The 24,195-nt window shown below is 39.7% G+C and overlaps 2 protein-coding genes across 3 annotated transcripts in view; both read left to right on the forward strand.

Moving 5' to 3' along the window:
* The window catches only part of igsf11 (immunoglobulin superfamily member 11), a 93,778-nt gene extending 80,492 nt beyond the window's left edge, over window positions 1–13,286 (forward strand). For both annotated transcript variants that reach the window (XM_019256616.2, XM_019256617.2), the window contains 5 exons: window positions 5,379–5,586; window positions 6,888–7,043; window positions 8,626–8,748; window positions 9,574–9,721; window positions 10,762–13,286. In XM_019256616.2, coding sequence (XP_019112161.1) covers window positions 5,379–5,586; window positions 6,888–7,043; window positions 8,626–8,748; window positions 9,574–9,721; window positions 10,762–11,314 — 1,188 coding nt within the window. In that variant the 3' untranslated portion in view covers window positions 11,315–13,286. The remainder of the gene's footprint in view (window positions 1–5,378; window positions 5,587–6,887; window positions 7,044–8,625; window positions 8,749–9,573; window positions 9,722–10,761) is intronic.
* A 9,226-nt stretch (window positions 13,287–22,512) lies between these two features.
* LOC113746052 (uncharacterized) lies at window positions 22,513–23,968 on the forward strand. Its single transcript, XM_027280314.1, has 5 exons — window positions 22,513–22,704; window positions 22,800–23,387; window positions 23,494–23,565; window positions 23,676–23,794; window positions 23,908–23,968. Exons 1-5 carry the CDS (start codon window positions 22,513–22,515, stop codon window positions 23,966–23,968), a joined length of 1,032 nt encoding a protein of 343 aa, XP_027136115.1.
* The last annotated feature ends 227 nt before the right edge of the window (window positions 23,969–24,195 follow it).

The raw sequence follows: 24,195 nt of genomic DNA on the forward strand, positions 1-24,195 counted from the left end.
TTACGTGGTGCACTCGCCCTGCTCGCTTTTAGCTGTAGCAGGCAGCTGTTTCTTAGAGAAGGAGTTTTAAAAACCCCACTGTAGATAAACACCCAGCCCTAAAGGAGACAGACACAGCTATCTACTCACTGGTGAACTTAGTGGAGCATTTAGCGCACGTGGTAGAAGTTTGCCCTCAGGGCTTAGCAGCTAAAGAGTGAGACCTTTCCCATGGGAGTTGGTGGAGACCAAAACAGAGCTAAAAGAGAGTGAATATTGTGCCTCCATTCATTCCAGGTGGCCAGAAACACAACTCCAAATTAATGCTGCCTAGTGAACTGGCAAAAGGAACAGACATTAATTCAGTTTGTGACTGTTTGCAGGAGAGGGAAAAAAACAAAACACAGAAATACTGTAGAAAGTGTGCACAAGTGGGGATCAAGACAGAGAGGTGAAAGTGAGACTTCATTTTCATCTGGTAATTAATCAGTGAAGTTTAAGTGTACAGTTTTATCAGTGAGGTGTATAGAACTACACTGCAGAGTGTCTGTAACAGCTGTCTCATATGAATAGTACAATGTGGATCTCAAAACAGATTTGCGTCATGTGCATTTCTTGTGTCAGTAAACAAGTGTTTGCTAACAATTTCACCGTATCAATTTAAAAATGTGATAATTATTCCATTGTTCTGTTTATTATCCTTTGTTTCTGCTGAATTGATTGCAGTTTGAATGAAGAACATTGTCTATAGGTTGAATGAGCTATATACTACAAAGTAGAGATGGGGAAGATTCACATATTCATCTCTTGGAATTGTTAAGGCCATTGTACAGATCAAGAGGGTTCTATGACTGGCAATATAAAACTACATCTGTTAAATCTGGGAGTGAATGACAGTGTAGTGGTAGTCCTGTTTGTTTGCTGTGATTACCTGACCAGCTGATCTCCAGATTACAGCATGCAGGCATGTAGCTCAGCGGAGTTTATGCTGCATCTGTTTTGGTGTGTGTGCATGTTCATGTGTTGTTTCCTGTGTATATAATCTGTCCATCATTCTGTTGTTGTGATCAAATGCCCCGACCTCTTTCCTCTGTGCCGCAAGGTGTGAGATAATCCAGATAAACACACACATTCACACACCCACATACACAGTGACAATGGTTTTATGTTTATGAGCTTGTTGTTTATCCTCTCTAAACTGTTTGCTGGATATCTGTGTTGTTTTATGCTCTAATAAAAGCTCCAAAAAGCTTCACTCTCCTCTCGCAAAAAACACCTGCGAAACTAGTTTTATAGTTATGATCATTAAAATAGTTTATAACTTAAACACTTTAGAGATGTCCCTTCAGTGTTGTGAGCCTGGCAGTTTAATATTGTCTGAAATCCTTTAAAATCCAATTTTGATACATATTGTCTGCTCACTCGCTCAAGTTGAAGAGAGAACTTTGTTGAGAGGGGTTTATTAGTCCAGGACTGATGAAAACTTTTTTGCAGCATCATTGTATCGTTTCAAATTATTTTCAGTGTAGAAAATGAATTTGAAGAAAGGGAGCCGTGTTGATTTTTGTGACTTAAAAAGTAAAAATTGAGCACTTTCAGTGAAATGAGGCTCTTGCAAAATTAAGGTCATAGAGAATCTGTGGAGCAGAAATGAAGTTAATCTGTAATTGAGAACATCTGTCATAGTATTTTAGAATATCAGATTCTGATCCGTATCTGAACAGTCTGCCAGGGGATATCTCGAATAGACACTGCATTCACATACCCTCAGACATGGCCTTTTCCTCTCCTCGCCACCTCCCTTCAACCCTTCTGAAACATTTTTCTCTCGACACATAAGAGAAAATGAACAAAGACTCATTTCAGACAAAGTCAAAAATGCCATGTCGTTTGTCTGAGGCTGTAACTCCTCCCTGTGGAGAGGCTGAGGAGAGGTTACACTACACTTCATACACTCAGCTTCAACACGCTCTCTCATATCCAATAATGTGATACCTTTTATTGATCAGCACAGAGGAAATTCTTTTTTTATTTGCTTGCCTCCCTCCAGGGACATCAGTATGCAGCGTCAGCGACAGTACAGTTTCTCAACAACAGGGTTTTAAGTGTCTCTCTAAGAACACTTCAGCATATGAATCCTCGCTGTTATGAGGACTCGAGCCCTAACCTTTAGTTGAAGGACACAGATCACTAACCTGCCCTGATCACTGCCAAATCCAGATCACTCACACCCTTGTTAACATTGCACGCCTTAAAATCCAAGATCAAATGTGGCTAACCTCCCATTGACTATTACAATTACATTTATTCACAATTTCTGACATCAAAATGTACTAATAAGTGTATGGTAACTTTCAGGGACTTGAAACTTTGAAAGTTTATCCATCACTGTGATCAGTTTGTCACCTTCTATCTAATGTTTAGACGTGGAGTATCACTGCATGGTAATGACAATATAAAAAGTTTCTGTTTGTAAGGATGTGTTGTAAATTATCTTAAGATGTATGGCATCAGTGTATGGTCATGCCTTCTGGGTGTGATTACATAGGAAAAGGATGGAATTTCTCTCTCCTGGTGGTTTTTCTATCGAGTGTTACTTTCAGGTCTACTGTAACTTGCTACTGTAGACATGAAAAGCCCATTGCGATTTAATTGTGGGCTACATACATAAAGTTAACTTGACCGAAAGTGAGGCTCTGATGCTGATGATAATCTAAACTAAAATGTTGCTTTGAAAACAAAACAAGGAAATGGCTGATCACTCTTAATTCTATATGCTTTGGTAAATGACTTGCAATTAGGTAAAAGTGTAGACATGTTATGTAGATCACGGGCTAAAACAAAGAGAGTGGATCATTGTTCGGGGCCGTGTCTCAGAGGACAGAAAAAGATAACAGTGGCAGCTTACAGAGAGTAAATAGAGGTTGTGGTTTAGTGGTTTATTTAGGCTTCATTGAGGCGGTGGCAGTGCCCCTCATGTCTGTGGCCAACAGTGTCCTTCCGGTCAGTCAGAAGTAGGCTAATGTCATGAGACTGGTGCAGTGAGAGACTCTCTAAAGGTTTACTATATGCATCCAGTTGTGGCTCACACTTTGTGAATTGTAGAGCCAAAGAATAGGATATAGATAGAGTGAATGCTTGTGCTGTATGTATATGCAGGGTTTTAGGACGGTAATGATGGAGCAGTGGTTTACCGCTGGGACAGCAGTGAGATGTCCAGCTTGTCCAGCTAGACTTCTTAAGGCCGTCCGCCAACTGACTGCCAGCCATGACCTCTTTTCTCCCTGTGCACAGCTACAAAGCCAACCAGGTCACGCGAGGGGATGAGGTGATTTATATGCACACACATAGATAAGGATGGATCAACACAGTGGACAGAGACACAAAGTCTAGAAAGATGGGACATGATGCGTCCTCCATTAGGGGATGTGCCCCAAAGGTGTAATTTAACATGTTTTAACCTAAAACTCCACACAGAGTACACATTTATCGGTCCATGACAGTAATTATGACATATGTACAGTATTACGATGATTTACTTCTTTTTTTTATTCTTAGAAAACTAAAGCCCCCATAAACTCAAATCCAAAAGCAGGGACAGATGTAAGACACACCACAGTTTAGGGCCTGCTTTAATCCTCTGCTCACTCACGCACACACACGCGCAAACATGCACGACATGTGCGTTGCGTATGAGGCCGATTGATTGGATCACTTTCACTGAGCATGCGGATTATATTGTTAGGTCATCAGGAGTGTAGAGCCAGGTCACACCGGTGCAGTCTGTTAGAGAGAGGTACGTGCAGACAGACAGAAAGACAGACAGACAGACAGACAGACGGGAGGGTCTGAAAGGAAATGAGTAGACTGACAACATGTGAGGTTGCGCTGTTAGTAGACTGAGAGACAGTCAGTGGCAGAACAATCACACACATTTGCACACACAACTGATACACTCCCTGTGAGTAAATGAGTATACACAGAGACATTGAATCACACACACACACGCATACACACACACACACGCACACACACACACACACACACATGCACACACACACACACACAGAAGATGCAGTTGCAGGCTCTCATCACAGCTGAGGGGCTGCCTATTCATCTGCACATAAGAGGACAAAGCGAGCGTACTGCACTCAGGAAATTGCAGCCGTGCAATTTACAACCGTTAAGCAACGTTGGAGAACACAGTCACATACACACTCCTGCACTTTCATCAGAACTATCACTCTCATGCACACACACACACACACACACACACACACACACACTGCTGGTTGTTTCCCTGCCTGGGTCTTTTAACAGTTCAATGAGGGCCCTTTTCACCAAAGTGAATAGCCCCTCTGATTCCCCTCTGTGCTTTGTGTATACGTACATGCGTGCCTGTGTGTGAGTTGGTGCGTGCAAGTGTGTGTGAGTGTCAGACTTGCGTGCACATACCAAGTGTTTGCGTGTGTCCTCTTCATCTTTTGTGTGGGCCCAGCTGAGGGGTGAGAGCTGTTTTGCATGTGGCTCGGCCTCACAAACGAGCTGTTCAGCCGAAGTCTGACGCCTGAGGGAAGCTTTCGGACAAATTGATCCTTCATTGCACTTTAATTTGGACCTCAGACAAGCTTATCTCAGCCTGAAGGTGTGAATTCATCCTTACAAGTGTGTTCTCACCGTGATTATTCCCAAAGGTCACCACTGTAATGATAAAGGCAGAGGTTTTGGTTTAATTCCTCGCTAGATTTGATTCCTTGTGCAAAGGAAACCCTGAATTACTATTGTTGGATTCGTCAGATTGCAGTTCATATGTTTTCAAGATAAAATATTTTCAATTATTCATACCATTTAGTGGATGCTTTTATCTGAAGAGTACCATAAAAGTACTTTAAGTATATACTCCTTACCCAGGAATCTATGCACTGAGCTGGAAAGGACCACTTACAAATATATATATATTTTTTGCCAGTCTGTTTGTTTGTTTGTGTCTTAAGACTTAAAAGTCTGTCTCCTTTACTTTTTCTGTTCATTGTCAAACTATTTTTCACCCTCTTAGTAGAACTATGTCTCCCTCTAGTGAGACATATGTGTAATAGGCCACTAGAGGAAATTTTGAAGAATCACATTCATTCAAGTATACAGATCCTCAGAATGACAAAAAGCCTTGAGCAATAATGTGTGCACAATCTGCTACAATTCCTTAAACAGCAGGGTATTTTATTTTCCCTTAGGTATTAGAAATCTCTGAGTTGCTATTTCTCACCTATTTTCTTCTCCTCTCTCCCCCCCATGCCTCTTTCTGCCTTTTACCCTTTGTCATTTGCATCAATATGTTACCACTTCATTTCCTTTAACTCCTTCTTTTCCCACATCCACTACTTTCTGACATTACAATCCAGGTGATAATTTACCAGGGCGGCCAGGTGTTCAGCCTCGCCAACCACCTCAATGGTCGTGTCGGCTTTGTGGCCACCATGCCAAGTACAAGTGCCTCCATCTTCATCAACAACACCCAGCTGTCCGACACTGGGACCTACCAGTGCCTGGTCAACAACCTCCCAGACAGAGGGGGGCGCAACATTGGCGTCATTGGGCTCACCGTGTTGGGTAACTGACACAATATGCCATATATATTATTATTATTATTATTATTATTATTATTATTATTATTATTATTATTGGGGGTTTTTTTCTAATGTTTGAAAAATTAAAAGAATAATGGTTTCTTATATGAGAAGACAGCAGAGTTAAAACTACATCTACTGCAGTATGAGGTACTTACTATGTGGTCATTTATTTGGAGAAGCAGAGTAGGACCAGCGTGGAAGCTAAGCAATGCACTGCTGTGGACAGGGGGAACTGAAAAAAATATATTTTAGCCACCTCAAAAAAGGCAAGCCTAAAAAAAAAGAAATCTATATTAGTCTATATTTAAAATAATTTCCCCCACTTTACCTTGCCATCAAGCAGCTCTTTCTGATGGGGAACTGAAGCGTTTGTATCGATCTATGCTCTCTTCAAGCCTTGCAGAATACACAAGTTGTTACCTTTATCGGTTAGTTTACTTGTGTCATTGTGTGACTTCAGTGTTTGAATACATTAGCTTGGTCTAACATTAGTTGCTGTGGATTGAGGTATTGGTAGAACTGCAACTCATGTTGTGTGAGGTAAAACTATATTTGTCTGGTGATATGACTATGGCTTTGGTTTCCCTTTGGAAAGATCTGTCTGATGACAAGCTACAGTTGTAATAAAAATATTCTAAATATAATGTACACTTAGTGTGATATTGATTTATTTGGGTTTGCCTTTTTTGGATGGCTAAAATACATTTTTGCTGTTGCCTCTGCCCACAGCAGTGCACTTACTTATCTGTCTCCTCCTCCAGACTGTTGATGTGCCAACAGCTATCTACTCTTCCTCATGCAACCTCACTTCAAATGACCTGAGCTATCTCATAAATACACTTGGAAACTCCATTAACTGAGACATGTAGATTTGCCCTGTTCACACAAAATGCATCATACGTGTCAGTTAAGGTCAGAGAAATACGTTATCTTAAATTGAGTTTGCAAGAACTGCTGCTTTTCAATCTGCTTTCATCTGATAGCCAGTAGTTCATGGTCTGAAACTTGTTTGCTTCTCCTGCAACTTTCCTACCCAAGTGTAGAGTGCTAAAGCAAAGTAAACAGTAACATTTTAAACACGCTATGATCAAATAGGAGGTGTCATTTTGTGAGTGATCCTTTCAAGAAGATATTTTACAGTTTCCAGTAAAAGCAGTATGCAAGCACAATTAATGAGATTCTTTAGGTTTCTGAATATGCATTTCCCACTGTAATCATGAAAACATGGACTGGCTTTGTAAAGTGGTTAACACGACACCGCCCACTCTCTCCATCTGTCAGTACCCCCCTCGGTGCCAGCGTGTCGAATCCAGGGCACGCTGGATGTCGGCAGTGACATCATGCTGTTCTGCAGCTCAGAGGAAGGTATTCCAACACCGTCCTACTCCTGGGAGAAGCTGGACGCGCTGCCCAAGCTGCCGCACAACGCCATGCAAGGTATTACAAACAAGCTGGCCGTCGGAGTTCCCTTTTGCCCCACCTTTGCTGGTAAATCTCACACACATAGCGTAGCTCAGCCTCAGCAACAATCCCACCATCTCAGCCACCTGTCACGTGCCAGGCCCGAACTACTGCCCCCACTGATCCTGCTAAAGGGTGATGATGGATGGATGTGAATTTGTGAATGAGTGCGTGTGTCAGCCATGTGTAATTAACCCAGATAATCATGTGTATGTGGTATTTCTCATTCTCTCATGCTGAATACCAACCCTGACACATTTCCTCTCTTATTTCAAACACCTGACACTTTTTTGGGTACTAAAACTATCTAACGCCCATCCAGCTCCTCACAGAATTACAGGAGCAGGTGTGTTGAATTTGTGTTTGGTTTCCAGCATCAGCGAACACTGTGGACTCTCCTTTCTTTTCCAGCTGTGCTCACCGCACAGTCAATCTTCATCACCAGTTACTTTCTTTGTCTGTACACTACTGGTCAATAGAAGACTAATATACATATTGTAACATGAAATGCAGATAGCAGATAACATAACAATAAAGTTCATATTGTTTCTTATAGAGGCACTGGGAATTGACTTTAATTTGAAGACAGTGAATCATAATTGCAAATTTAGCTACAAAGGTGGTTTAATACGTGTCAGTTATCAGCATCTGTGAGGTGCTAATTGGAATTTCTTTCAATCAGTCCTTTGATATGTTAGCAGAGCTTCAAAGAAGCCAAATTGCATATCGCCAAAACTGCATTTGCACAAAATTAAACTTGATTAAGTTTGGCATTGTTACATCTCATTTACATTATATGCTGTTTACACTTTTTTCTCTAAACCCTGATTCTGTAAATTAAATATGTAAGTTTACATTAAATGTCAACTATTTAAGAGATAGATTATCGAGATATTTGAATTTGAGCTATAAAGAAATTGCATACTCTGTAAATATTGTATTATACTTTGTGCTTAGAGGTCCACCTGGTTTGACATACAATATTTAACTATGAAGAAGAAATGGTTCTTGAGTCTATCTTCCCCTGTTCTGCTGTTTGCATTTGATTCAAACTGAAATGATTTTCTGGATTTATTAGTGTCACTCTTATCTGTTTGTGTGCTTAGTTTGACACAGACAGATGTGACGTCTGTCATGTCAATGTCAAGAGAACAGTTGGATTTTAATTTTTTTTAAAAGAATCCAGTAGTGTACAGCAATATGATCTATCTAAGCTCAACCCATTCATCATGTGTAAAAGAGAGAAATATGCAGCTTTACTATACAGTATGCTTCATTTGCTCACCTTGTGTTAAAGCTATATACCACCATCTATTGGTACATGGTAGAATTTCAATCAAATATATTGTCTATACTGACAAGATTAGTATAAGAAAATAGTTATGCATGATTTCAAATGAACTGATGTTATGCTTTTTACCCTTTGTGTAGCCTAATTGTTTTTGGATTTTGATGTATTGCCTTAAAGATTTGCATGCTTCCACATTGTGCTGCGTGAGTCTGTGTACATGTGTTTTAGTCACTTTTATTTCTATTTGGCTCTGTGTGTGTCCTTCAGACCAGATGCAGGGCACTGTAACACTGAGAAACATCAGCACCAGTACCTCAGGACTCTACCAGTGTACCTCTAGCAATGCAATTGGCAAGAGCACCTGTCTGCTCAACCTGCAGGTTGTAGCGCGTAAGTACAGTTAAACTCTGGATTCATGTGACAATCAAATAATAGACTAGGCTGTGTAGATGAAAAAGCAGTAAAGTTAGTCTTCTGCTTGAGTGACACTTGTCAAACATAAAAAAATAAATAGGATAACAAGAAAACGAACAATACAAGCAAACAAAGGTTCAAGATCAGAACATTTTGTAGATATCAGCATTCGCTCCAAACAGAAAAAGACAGAGAGTTTGTTCAGGTCACAAAGGGTCAGACGGTTTGACGGGAAGGAGTGTGACATGACTTTTTATTTGTCTGACAGTGTGTGGCAGTCTGACTGACTGGGAAACTGATAAAAGCACCAGAACCAGTCAGACAAATGTTGTCAAGTGTTCCCATCAGACAAAAGTGTATTTTTTTTGGCACTTTTGAAAACTGTCATCTGACACAGAAGTGGACAGTTCAGTGCATCAGGAGTTCATTTTTTGTCCATGCTGGATATCTCTCTGCTTCTATTATTTCCTAATTTTAGACTGAAAGAAATAATTCAACTGCTGTTCAACAGAGAAACCTACAGGAACATTTTCACCTCCTCTCAAGGATTTTATAATGGACACTGTGGCACCTTTTAGCTTCTTTCAGCCTTCATTAGTCAGACAACATCATTTCCTTAGGTTATAATACTTTATATTGCCTTAAAGATTTGATTGCTACTGTATGTATCAACTCACTATTACCTTTTTTGTTTGTTATTAAGTTTTCTACAACTCATCTCCTGATTCTGGATGACTTTGCCAAATAATGGAAAGTGTGTTCAGTCAAACATTTGTGAAACTTTCCTTTCCTGTCCTGCAGCCCAACCTCAGAGTGTGGGTCTGATAGCAGGGACCATCGCTACAGGAGTCCTAGCTCTCATCATCTGTTCCCTATTAGTGGTGGTCACACTCTTCTACTGGAGGAACAAGAACAAATACGACGAGGAGGAGATCCCCAATGAGATCAGGTCTGACTTTGAGTTTTTCCTTTTTTGTTGAGGGCAGTTGCTACCAAAACTGTCGTAGTCTACAATTAAATGTAGAGCAGACAATGTGTGTATGTGTGTATGGATACACTGGATGTAGTGTTTCTGTGACACACACAGGGATTGTTTACTTGCATATATGTATTTTAGACAGTGGCAGGGGATAAGATGCAGTAGCAGCTTTGTATTTTCTATTATAGAATAAGTGTGTTAGCACTGCAATCACATCGATTCAGCTCAAAAAAGCCCAGCCAGTAAATTGGATTTAAAGTTGGTAGAATTGTATCTCCTCTGCAGCAAATGTTCCATCATCACAGGGTAATTTGTCTTCTTGAACAGTCTGTGAAGCTCTGTCAGTCGTCTAAATGGGCCGCAGTTCAACTAAATCACTCCATGAATCACTTGGAAGATAAATCATATTTCAGATATCTGAGACTTTGGCTGATTGGGATAACATCTGCCTCATTTTGGGCTCAACTACAATTTCTAATTCAGTTTCCACTCCTATGGCGCTGCTTTTCCACACTAACAGCAAGTCACAATGAATACATATTATCTTGGCAAATGTGTCAGGAGCCAAACTCTACCCAATATTACTCTTCATAGAAATTACAGATTATCTGAGCAACTGCAACTTGAACGTTTGTGTCAGCTTAATTTCAAAACATTTCCTGCATATTTAGCGAAAGTATATCTAAAATTATATTGACATCTTGACATAACACCTTTTTTTTTGTTATTATGGGCAATGTTGTAGTTTTTGGTAGCTTTGATGCTATTTCCAGTTATTGTGATGGTCTACTGCATATTTAACAGAAAGATCTAAGAGAAGATGATGAATGAAATTATTAAATGAGAAGTATTTGATTTTTGCAACTTGACTGCATATAGAACTGCTTTGAATTTTTAATGTGTCATAGAGGATTTATGCTAAATATTTGAAGACAAACTGATTGGCTATCTGCTATCCTTTTTGAATATCACTGACTTGTTCACATTATCAACTCATATCTTCTTAACAGAGAAGATGATCTTCCTCCCAAGAGGTCATCATCAGTGAAGGCTTTCCAGGCCGACGCCTCATCCTCAGAGAACGACACGCTTACGTCTACCAACACCTACAACAGCCGCTACTGGCACAATCCCAAACCCAACTATGACACCAACTCCTATACACGCTACAATGGAGACACTCGCCAGAGCTTCTCCACCACTGCTCATGGTGGTGCACACGGACAGGCCCAGAATGCCGGTCACGGTCACAGTACAGTGGTCACAGCACCAGGCTCAGCCCCACTGACCCGCCATGCACAGCCCACAACGACAACAACGACATCATTTGCCAATGGCAGCCACACGCTCCCACCACCCAAGACTCTGGTGGTCACTACGAACTCTGCCCCCTCCCCTCCCGCCATCGTGCGCAGCAACGGCTCTGTGAGCCTCAAACCGGTGGTGACGTCGACGCACGGGCAGCACACGCACTCCTACGCGGTGAGTCAGGCTACACTGGAGCGGATGGGGGCAGTGCCTGTCATGGTTCCTGCACAGAGCAGAGCAGGTTCACTGGTCTGAAATCTGATTTGGTAAACTTTAAGCTTTTGCAAACGAGACTAAATGAGTGTATGGTTTTGATGTTTGAAATCCAGTGATGAAAAACAGACTGAATATGGGCTGAAGCAGCCCGCTGCCCTTTACAACTGTGTCTTTTTGTTTGTCTCAACCTCTGTATCTCAAAATAAACTCGGATTTTACAGAGTTCGTTTAATGCCAATTTCTCGATGGACGGGACCCTCCATTTTATAGACAAGCACTACAAGTAATCTGATTATCTCCTTGTTGGGGGGATTTTCCTGATGGGCATCCACCACAAAGTTGGAGTGAGATCTCCTGCTGAATCTGGATCCCAAGATCTTTTTCAGGGCTGGATCATTGTGATGATTGTGTTTTGTTTTTTTTTCTTTTGAACTCAAAGCAACACAAGGCATTTTCATCTCAGTGTGTCCATACTGCATGGTTTAACAGAAGTGAGGCTGGATTCCAACATAAATGCATGTGTCCCTTGTTTTAGATAATAAATGAAGCCCATTTTATTTCAAATAATTTCAGTTATAATTTAGATTGACAGTGATGATAGTGATGATGAGGTTTATGATGAAAAAAGTGAATGTTCAACCATCTGTTGGGATGAATGAAATGATGTTGGGTGAAATGGCCTTAGAAGTTTAGAGAGAGGGGTTTTATTGGATGCAATGCATCACATAATATACTTTACTTCACTGTATACAAAGATTTTAATTACTTTTTTTGCACTTTTCAGAGAGATTTGATATCAAAACTGTTGTCTTATGAACAATAATGCTAACTAATGATATGCTTTACCCATACCACACATACAAATTACTGCTGATATTTGAAGATAGCACAAGCGTTTGAAAAAAAATGCAAAGAAACTCAAAGAAAAGAAGGCTACTGTCCCCCTGATTTAAACTTGAACCTACAGATGGATATTGTAGTCTTCGCTGTGTTTATCCTCACTGTTGTTCCTAATCTGGTTCATGTCACCCCGGTGCTGCTTTGAGAAGACACTGAAAAAAGGATATCTTATTTCATAAATGCTTTATAAAGAGACAAATATATATTTAAAGGTGATTTTTTTTTCCCTTGAAAAAGGCTAACACCTACTGTTTTCTACTGTACATATTGTATCTACAACAGTAGGCTAGATTATGAAGCAAAGAGAATACACTACATGTCTGACTGAAACATATTTTACAACTCACGTGTCTTAATTTTCAAATGGTTCTTTTTGTTACATTAGACAATAAGCTGGGTCTGATTAGACTGTTATTGGTTTGATTTTCTAATGATTATTGCCATTTTCTCACAAAGTCTGAGTTAAATACAGTATGGTTTAACATTACTATAAATAATAGACACCTATGCTGTATATGGTAGAAAGTATCACTGTGTTTCTGACCTACTGTATTTATATTTTAACCAAATCTCACCAGTGGAAAAACAGTCTGTTACAGATTTGTTAAAGTTTTCCCAAATTTAGCAATCCCCATCTCTCATTGTGCATTACCTTGAATGCACAATACTAATAATAATATATTGTAGCTATGATGCAATGTTTGATACAGCAATTATTTGTGTGTTACATGCAGTGTTGGAAAATGTGTTTTCTTCTTTAAAAGCAATTTCTCTTTGCGTCTAATTAATGAGTTTTAATTTAATGTGCTGTTTTGGCATCTGATGTCTTACATAAGCAAATGTATGTGCTAACATTACAGAGAGTGTTCCAACTTTAATCAATACAATCTTTTGACTTATGGTGGATTTCAACTTTTGAAACACTTTTTTATGTGGGGACTATTAAATATATGTCTTCATGCTGTTTTCTTGTAGCTGTTAGATACACTCTATTACAGTTGATTGAATTAGAAAATAAAAACTGGGGGGCTTAGCAGCCAGTCTAGTGTGGTATTAGCTTATTATCTAAGACTGGAAACATACATGAGCAGAATGCTCTTTAATCCCAACAGATATTTGGATCATATGAGCAATAAATTCTTGCCAACGTGATGTACTTTTGTGTTATTGATGTCATCTCTGAATTCACACATCTATGAACATTGGTTTTCCAGCACAGTTTGTTGTCAGTGAATTTACACACTTGGTCAAATAGTAAGGGTTGTAGTTTATTGCATTTTTAAATGCGTTTACTATTATTTTAATTACAACAGTACCAATTGAGATAAATTTCAAATATGTTTGTCTGTCATCATATATCTGCCCCTTTTACAGACACTTTATCCTGACACACGTTTGTTCTTTCTTTTTCGTCTCAGACTACTGTGTATAAGGTACGCACTTTGGTTAAATCCACCTGCAACACACACATAAATACAATAAGGCTGAAAAAGGCCAAATGATCAATGGTCATCACCTCACCTCCTTTTTGTCTGACAGTGTTTTCAGAACAAAGTCTTCTGTCTGTCTCCGCCCTGAACACTGGCTGACAATATCAAAAAGAACTTTTCATTTAAGAGCTCTTTATTGTTCCCAGAGAGAACTTCAGGCTGGTGAAGCTAAAGAGATTATTTTTGCTCCAACTCTGCCCTCCATTTGCAGGAGTAATGGATGAAAGAGAAAACTACTGAGGTTTTAACCCATATTAAATAAACATCTCATGTTCTACCCTGGCCATAGGTTGGTGTGTGGTACACAAGGTGGCGTATGGGTTGTATATATAAATAAATAATGACATGTGATATATTGCCAATAGTAAAAATAAATCTGTAAATATGTATAAAAATACATCTTGTTCTTACTGTTGGGTTGAAATGAAATAGGAAAAATAACACTGGAACTTGTAGTGAATAAATATTGTTAATACATTCTAGTCGGCATCCCACTCATTTGTTTGTGTGTTGCATGTTTTACTTGGCATTTTACAAATTCCTTGACTGTTTCATGTTTTAGGGTGAAAGTAACATTGCATCAAGTTAAGAGTTAGATTCAGGAGTGGGGCACCTCAATCATATCTCTAATCACCTGGCAAGCCTACTTATACTTGTCCTGTCTCAGTTTTCTCACTCTCTTTCCCTCCAGAACCCTTTTCTCGCTCTGCCAATCCCTTTTCGCATCACTGACTCTCCCTTCCATCCTATCTTTCCCTTGTATTTGGTCATGCACATACCTCTCCCATCTCTCCTTTTCTTCTGTCTGGAGCCAGTAATCACCCCCAGGTGACCCTACTCCAGAAACTCATACCCCACAGTCTCCTTCCCGTCTCAGATACATCCATCCTCAACAACCTTATAATTCTTTAGTTCATTAAAGCTTTCAAATCATAATGCAGCATGATTGTGGCTAGTGAATCAATAATGAATACAGTAAATGAGTAAAGATAACTGAACATCGCCCTAAAGACACTGAAACATTGTACTGTATTTGTGCTTTATGTAAGTACAATGTGTACAGATTCCGCCCAATATGTCTCATGTACAGTAAGTTTTGACTTCAGGAGGAGCAACTCCTTTGATATGAATGACACATTTCAGGCCTCAATCTTTCTATGAAGCTCATTCATCGAGCCTTTGGTGCTGCTGCAGGCTGTTAGGACAATTATAAAGAAGGGAGCTGTAAAGTATAACAATATGAAAAAATATATGCAAGTAGGTTACTTCCTTTAGGCTTCTTCAGGTGGTTTGCATTCCCAAATCAAATCATGAATGAAATGAACTAAAGATACAGATTCAGACCAGAAACATGGTCCTTTCTCAGCAGTGCCTCTGCTGGCTGGAGCAGAGACTATCAACAACCCACTTTACACAAGTCGTTCTGCGAAGAACGGCTGAAGTCCTCACCACTCAAATGATGAAATCCCAGAGATAAGCGGCATTGTGATTGCAAATGCACACAGTTGTGGACTTATTGTAGTATAACAGTAGGTTATTCTGTGTAATTGTATTTTCTGTCTAAGTTTATTATGCTCATCAGTATATGGAATGATTAAAACAAATAATACAAGAGCAAAGACAGAGTGGCTTTTGGCTGCATTACTTACTATAGAGTAGCTATTGATATAATACAGTGGGGGTCTAAACAAACAAAAAACAAACAAACAAACAAAACTACTGCATTTGCATCCGGGTACTCTTCTAGGTCAGTGATGTGTCTTTCAACATATCTAAACAAGAATTCTCCTGGCTAAAAGTTTTTGGTGGGAATTACTTTATAACCTGATGAATACACTTTGAAACTGTATACATTGTGTACATTTACATACATTACTGTATGTATTTATGAATGATTACATTAAGTATGATACCCATTTTATAACACATACCACAAACAACCAACACTATCTCAGCAATTCTAACACTTGATGATGATGTGAATTCTCACTCCCTGCATCTCTATATTTACATATAAAAACTCTACTATTTTACTTTACTATGTATAATGACAATGAGTGTTCTTTGTTTAAAATATCTCCTGCCTAACAAGACTTTCTTACTGAAAGTTAAATGAGAAGATCCACACCATTCTCACATCCATACACACATTTTGAATAAGCAACAGCAGCCAACAAGCTCAGCTTAAAGGCTGAAAACAGGGTGAAACAGCTAACCAGGTTGTTCACAAACACTGATGCCATTACAGCAATCATGTTTTTGACTTTCTCTGGTGAACTTTATCAGCCTGCTGCCTTTGTATTTAGTGTACAGATATGAGAATGACATTGATCTTTACATCTAACCAGAAATCTTATATTATTTATCTTGACTCAGTTTTCCAATTTACTTTTTTTGAGTTCTCACTGTCTCCCTAGACCTTCTTCATACTGAAGTGTGCTCACATTGTGAAGACAACCCGAGCCAAAGCCTTCTGGCTTTCAAATGCCTTTTGGTATTAGTAGTCTGCTTAATAACTGTTATGTCAGATCTCGATTCAATTTCAAGAGCATTTACTGGGAAATCTGCACTCCAAACCTGCAGAGGGCAACCACACACAAGAGATGTTGGTGTTCACAGCAGGAACTCTTAGAGGGACCATATTTGCCTGCGCACCCACTGGGAATGCATGGCACAAAAAGAACATCATATCATTTAAGCCTATATGTGGTGGAGCTATGTGCAATAGTATTGGCAATAGAATGGGTGGAGGACAGGGTGGATAGGAAGATAATCATATGTAACGATTCAATCTCATCACTCTTGAGCATTAAAAGCAGAGCAGCAAAAACACATGGGGAAATTTTATATGAAATACTGTTGAGGACATCCAGATTAGCACAGCAGAGGAGGGAGGTGGCGTTCATGTGGGTACCAGCTCATTTAGGGATACAGGGGAATGAAAAGGCAGATCAAATTGCAAAGGAGACAGTAAAGAAAGAGGAGGTGGAAATGATAGTAAAATTATGAAAAGCAGAAGGAAAAAGTTTAATAAGGAAGGAAATAATCAATCAATGGAACCAATATTGGAAAATCCAGGAAAAGGGGAGACATTTTTATAAACTACAAGATGAAGTAGGAGAGGTGGGGTGTTGTGGAGGTAGCAGAGTGGAACAGGTGGTCATGATGAGCAGATTAAGAATAGGGCACCGTAGATTGAATAGCACACTCAATATAGTAGGGAAACATCCAACTGGTTGGTGTAGCTGTGGGGAGAGAGAGACAGTGGAGCATGTGATGGTTGAATGTCATGGATATGAAAGGGAGAGGGAAGAAATTATGGCAGGGTTGCGGAGGACATGAATATTGGAGAGTGGTTTCAAAAGTATAATAGAATGTGGGAAATGTAGAGAAGGGAGGAAAATCATAATGGGATGTCTTGTTTTAACTGGGTTATTCAAAATAATTTAAAAAAGGAAAAGTAGTAAAGAAGTAAAGTCCAGAAGAGCAACAATAAGGATGCCGACTGCCGTAAAACATCAAAGAAGAAGAAGAAGAAGAATGCTTGGCACTAAATGTTTAGATGCAGCTAGTCTTTTTCACTTGCTCCTGGAAGTAAGGAAGGACCACCATTCCTGATCAATCTGAAAGATGCAACTGGTAGTAAAGAAACAACTTTGATGTGGATGGTGTAATGAGGTCATGCTTCTCCACAACTGGGGTTAATTATTAAGTAAATTACAGTTTAAGTTGAATAACTTTGGTATGCTAATTATTATTTATGATTGAGGTGAATTTAATTAAGTATGATGATACTTTGAGTAACTGGTTTGAGATTCTAAGTTGAATTACTTTGCTTAAGAATCAAGAAACTAGGATAACTTTGAGGGAAAATATTTACTGTTATTTCTTTATTTGAGACTAATGAAGTCTTTTATGTTTGTTGAAGGTTATCAACCTATTCTATTCAATTCCATCATTTATTCATGCCTACTGAAATCATCAAACCTAAACCCATCGTTAAGAAAATAAAAATGGAAGAATAAGAAGAATCGAGTTGTCCTTTGAATCCTTCAATGGTTGATCAAGCATTTTTTCAAGTTTGGGCAGAGTTGTGGTTACAAAAACACACAGAACGTGACAATAACAGATGGATACATCCAAGCATGTAGATTATTGTATAACCTTAAGCATGCTGTGGTAAGCAATTTGACTTTATTACATTTACACACAGCTTTTTAGGAAGCATTATAGTTTTTCCACCAACTAGCTAATGGTGAATACGTGTTATCCTAGTTAGATTTTCTTACATTTCTCCAGGGTTTTGTATACAGCCTAACTCTTTGTTGGATGGCAATATTTATAACACAGGTTCTTACAACCACAAAGAGAAAACAACACAGAACTGTGTTGAAATAAAGGTGATGAAAAAATGGCATTTAATCCCATACATTCTTTCTGCCTACTTTAAATTTCTTGGTGTCACTATTGTGTAGCATAGACTGCAGGCCAGGCACATATATAGCTTTTGTCTGCATACAAGTACACAACTTACCAAAATATAAAACATACAACACGTCTAGACATGTCAATGCAGAAATGTTTGTCTTTAAAAATGTTTTTATGATGGACAGCAGCACATCTTAGCCATCTTACTGTCTTACAGTTATATTTCAAATTAATATCTTTATTAACACAATTCAGAAATATGAGTGAATTTATATTTGATTTTTTTATTGAAGTGTTTTATTATTGTGGTGTTTTTTTTTTGTTTGTTTGTTTTTTGACTGAACAATTAATGTCTTTGTGGGGGAAACCTGAGCACTTAGAGAACTTCACACAGAAACAAGATTGCTGTGTTTCTGTGCTGCCCTGAATGGGAAAGTTGACTTTGGCATCTCTCTGGAGGAGCCTGGTATTTTTTATTGTTTTTTTGATTGACAGCTTTAGATGACAAAGACCTGATATTCAGGAGTCCACATTTAATTCTCTTATTTTGGACTGTTGGAGATGTTGATTTAATTTTTATTAAGTTATTACGATGAACTCCTCTTCTGTTTGTTTTATCTTTAAATAATGTAGGTGGACGGGGGACAGACACAGTCTCTATACTAAAGGACTGGGTGGGCAACTGCTCTAATGGAGGCGCAGAGAAGCGTGTAAGACTGCAGCTCTGCTTCCTGGTCTCAACTCTGGGTTGTCGACATGATTTTGGTCAGCTAATAAACTTGGCCATATTTCTAGATATGAGAGCTGCTCCATCCAAAGTGGGATGGATGCCGTCTCTCCTAATCAGACCAGGTTTTCCCCAGAAAGGTGTCCAATTATCTATGAAGCCCACATCGTTTGCTGGACACCACCTCAACAGCCAGGGGTGGAATGACGACATGCGGCTATACATGTCATCACTGGTCACATTGGGGAGGGGTCCAGAGAAAACTACGGAGTCCGACATCGTTTTGGCATATTCACACACCGATGAAACATTAATTTTAGTGACCTGATTGGTGTAACAGGGTGTCATTACCGCTGGCGTGAATAACAGTCTTACTGTATCTACGTTTATCTTTAGCCAGCAAAAAAAAAAAAAGACTCGAAGTCCCTCACTTTTGCATTTAACTGTGGCCCCCGGTGTCGCTAACTTCACGTTTTGGATTTTGAAGCTGCCATTATTAAAATTTGACATTTTATATTGTCATTAAAACAACTACATATGCCTAAGTATGCTTCTTAACTTGAAAAACACATACACTTGATGACAAGTCCAACAAAGCCCTTAGTTGTGCTATGTTGTAGTAATGTGGAATTATGTTGTTGTCTTCAGCCCTGTATCCTGCAGTTTGCTGATTCAGTTCCTCCATGGCAACTTTACTCTCTATAGCCTGGGAACAAACAGCACCCACTGTCAAATAAGAGTCCTGGATGAAACACAAAAACAGATCAAAAATGTATGCATTAATAATTATGCTTGAATGGACACATATTTTGTCTGAGGACTCCTGATCTCACTTACAAAATATTCACAGAGACGCTAAAGAGCTGGAAACATGCTGAGAGATACCAGACATCAACAATTATCTTCTCAAAGTGTTGTTTTTAATCATAACTTTCACTCATATTTTGATATTGCCTTGTGCTTTTGATATTTATATTATACCATGATTACCCGAAACGTTTGAAAGTCTTTTGTGATTATCCAGGTTGTGGTCGATTACACACAGTGTTATAGTCGAGAGAACCTAAACTAAGACCAAGTCAAGACCAAGACAAGAGTGTATCAAAACCAAGAAAAAAACGACTTTGAGGCGTCAAGACCAAGTCCATACCAACATCAGACAGGCTACTTAGGTAGTAAATATGTATTTAATATTTCCTAAATCTGGGACAAATCTGGGCGTTGTCCCATCTATCTCAGTAAGCCTGTTGCAGGATTTACAGACTGCTGTGTGTATTCTTTTGGACAATGTTATGCAGATGGCTTCTTTGTGGTTAAGGTCAAATTTTATGACAAAAGGTTTGGCTGACATCTCATCCCAGAGAGACACTCACTTTCCTCAAGTGCTTGTAAATAAGGCAGAGAGGGCTGACAGCCATTAACAGTAACAAACATTTAAAAATGAGTCAAGTTATTGGTTTCATTTGGAAGTTTTACCTCCCGTCATACTTATGATGTTAACAAATAAATAATTTTGTGATTTGTGCTTCCGACATGATTTTGTGAGACTGTGGTGGGTGGACCTTCAAGGGGAATCTTAGGGGCTAGTTGCCCCCAAAGAAAATGTTGCAGACGTCTTATCGTCCAGTCACTTGAAGCCCACTATTTATTATGTAGCATTATTGATTTCTAACATTATTATTGATATATGACACTGTTGTGATTACCCCTCCACTAGCTGTGCGTGTTAATACATAATTTACAGCAGAGTAATTGTTTACTTTTTTTTTTTTTACTCATGTCTAAATAACTATAAACTTGAAATTGACACCAGGGACATTGACATGTTCCACAGAATTCATTATTTTATTCTTGGTCACTTGTTTACAGTGGTTTTCTGTAGTTGCAGTGTAATCCAGCCACTTAGCTTGAACATGATTTTAATATATAGTCATCGATTCATTGTGCTGTTGTTTATTAAACTGAAAATAAGCCACAGACTTTGTTAGAAAAATCTTTACCAAAGGATAGCATAGTCATTGGAGTGTTTACAATAAGTTTTACTTGCAGCAAAGAGCCAATACATGCACACAGCAAGGGTACAAGTTTTTAAGCAATTGGTTACACCTAAATTTGGGTTGGCAAGTTCATGTATCATTTCACAGCATCTTGACTTTCTCTTGTGTCATCTCACTGCATTTGATTGCATAAATAAGAAGTTGTGGACTTAATATGATGTTTTTTGTTCCATCTGGTCATTTTCACACATATCCAGACATTTACATCTGAAAAAAACAGTATTTATACTCTCCATAATGTCCCCTGGACCTCCCTGGTCAATCAGATGACCTTGACCCAAATCGTGCCATGAACAGAACTTTGGAGCCATTCTAGAAGCAGCATTCTAGAATGGATTCCTACTATGACACAACAGTGAGGTGAGAGTCTCTCTTCAGACTCACTCACTCTTCAACCTGAACACACACGGTTCACTTGTTTCTGGAAGATCTGCCTGTTTGAATACTCTCGAGTCGTTGGTTGACTGAAAAATCGTGAGAATTTCGTTGTGGCTTTGCTTTTTAAAACCGTTTCGGTTGAACCTGTTCTGTATTTTGATATACAGCAACAAAATGTTCCTTGTTGAAGGAAGCAGGGGCATCTACAGACCCCAAGGGTAAGTGAGAGTGTTTTTAACTGGACATAGACTGTAAACTTGTTCTGATGGAGTTAAATATAGTTATATAGTTTTTAACTTGTATAAACTTGTATCTATCTATCTATCTATCTATCTATCTACTATCTATCTATCTATCTATCTACATCTATCTATCTATCTATCTATCTATCTACTATCATCTATCTATCCCCTGTATAACAAACCAATGAGCAACAGATTCTTCTTTCCCACAGGTGTTGTTTGACACACCCATATATGAGCGGGCTCTGCAGATCTGCTGGCACTTGCCCTCTTAAAGTCTATGGTAAGACCCACTATAGTTTTTACGTACCACTAAATTAAAATAGCAGGTAAAGTCTCACACATTTTGTCTTGTACTTTAACATAAAGCATGACCTTTTTGTTCAGATGCACTGATGTCTCAGTTGTTGAGGCTTCAGCAGAAAAACCGCTCCCATCTGAGGTGACTGCTGAAAAGATGAGTGAGCTGCTGGTTGAGCAGAGCAAAGAGACACTGAGAGTACAGTAAGTTACCTACCTACAGCGACCTCATCTCTGCTCATGTCACACACTAATCTGTCTGGTAATGAGGAAGAGGGGAACAGTGAAGATGAAGCTTGTGTTTTTCTTCTTGAAGGCTCTGGGAGTTTGAACTGGACGGTTATGATGCTGACGTCAGCCTCTTTCTCAGCTGGTAAGACCACAAATCCTGAAAAGACTCTACAGTAGTTTGGAGTCACCTGTTACCTGATTTACTGTGTAAATATGTCAAATCTGCTGATGATATGTCATTCCTTGTTTGAGGTGTGGGAGGTGAACAACAGCATGAAGATGAGAGACATTGAGTATGAAGCCAGAAGGCTGCTCAGCTCCAGAGGCCGTCCCTCCTCATTTCAGTGAGTCATATTGACATGCATTCATGATCAGTTGAAGTTCAGTGGTTGTTGATGTCTCTGTGTTGCTTTGAAGTGTTTTAAAACTAACTTGAATGTCTTAACCTGCAGACATCCCAAGATCATCAGCCAGGCCTTGAAGTATGCCGGTATACGGACCGAGCAGCAGCAAAAAGGCCCCAGTCCAAACTGCTCTGCCCATGGAGGTGGTGTTAAAAGTGCTTCCAAAAGTCCTGCAGGGCTTCTGGTTGCCCCCTCCAAACACCTCCTTCAACATGCCCTCCCAGCAGCTGAGTAAAATGGCTGTTGGGGTCACAAAAGCAGTCCAGGACCGGGTATCTAAGGCTCGTTCCTCCGTGCTCCTTCAGCCACTTTTCTCCTCCTCCATCAGAGACAACATGGTCCTGTCCTATACCATAATGTGAGACAGGGTTATCCTCAAGACGTCCTGGTGAAGCGGCTCAACAGCTTTGCAGCAGAGGTGCTGAACACCATCACTGATGTTGCAGTGAGGGAGATATGTGCACTGTTTCAGCCTCAGACTCCACAAGCCGTTCAGACCACCTCTGATGAACCTCCTGCACCAACTGCCACCCAGAATGTCTTTGACAGAAGCATGGATGAAACTGAACCAGAACCAGAATCGGCTGTGGTTTTTACTCCACCATGTCCTCTGACCGCCTCTGATGAACCTCCAGCCCACACTGCCAGTCCAGAACCAGACTCGGCTGTGGTTTCTACTCCACCATGTCCTCTGACCATCACTGATGAACCTCCAGCCCACACTGCCAGTCCCGAACCAGACTCGGCTGTGGTTTCTACTCCACCGTGTCCTCTGACCGCCACTGATGAACTTCCTGCCAACACTGCCAGTCCAGAACCAGACTTGGCTGTGGTTTCTGCTCTATCGTGTCCTCTGAACACCACTGATGAACTTCCTGCTCACACTGCCATTTTGATATATAGCAACAAAATGTCCTTTGTTGAAGGAAGCAGGGGCATCTACAGACCCATCAGGGTAAGTGAGAGTGTTTTTAACTGGACTTAGACTGTAAACTTGTTCTGGTGGAGTTAAACCTCTGTATAACAAACCAATGAGCAACATGATCTTCTTTCCTTCACAGGTGTTGTTTGACACACCCATATATGAGAGGGCTCTGCAGATCTGCTGGCACTTGCCCTCTTATAAGTCTATGGTAAGACCCACTACAGTTTTTACATATCCACTAAATTAAAATAGCAGGTAAAGTCTCACACATTTTGTCTTGCACTGTAACATAAAGACATGTGATCCCTTGTTGTTCAGATTGCACTGATGTCTCAGTTGTTGAGGCTTCAGCAGAAAAACCAGCTCCCATCTGAGGTGACTGCTGAAAAGATGAGTGAGCTGCTGGTTGAGCAGAGCAAAGAGACACTGAGAGTACAGTAAGTTACCTCCCTACAGCCGACCTCATCTCTGCTCATGTCACACCAATCTGTCTGTAATGAGGAAGAGGGGAACAGTAAAGATGAAGCTTGTGTTTTCTTTCTGTTTGAAGGCTCTGGGAGTTTAACTGGACGGTTATGATGCTGACGTCAGGCCTCTTTCTTCAGCGGTAAGACCACACATCCTGAAAAGACTCTACAATAGTTTGAAGTCACCTGTACCTGATTTATGTGTAAATATGTCAAATCTGCTGATATGTCATTTCCTTGTTTGAGGTGTGGGAGGTGAACAACAGCATGAAGATGAGAGACATTGAGTATGAAGCCAGAAGGCTGCTCAGCTCCAGAGGCGTCCCTCCTCATTTTCAGTGAGTCATATTGACATGCATTCATGTCACAGT

This window comes from Larimichthys crocea, chromosome VII, assembly GCF_000972845.2.
Source record: "Larimichthys crocea isolate SSNF chromosome VII, L_crocea_2.0, whole genome shotgun sequence".
NCBI lineage: Eukaryota > Metazoa > Chordata > Actinopteri > Sciaenidae > Larimichthys > Larimichthys crocea.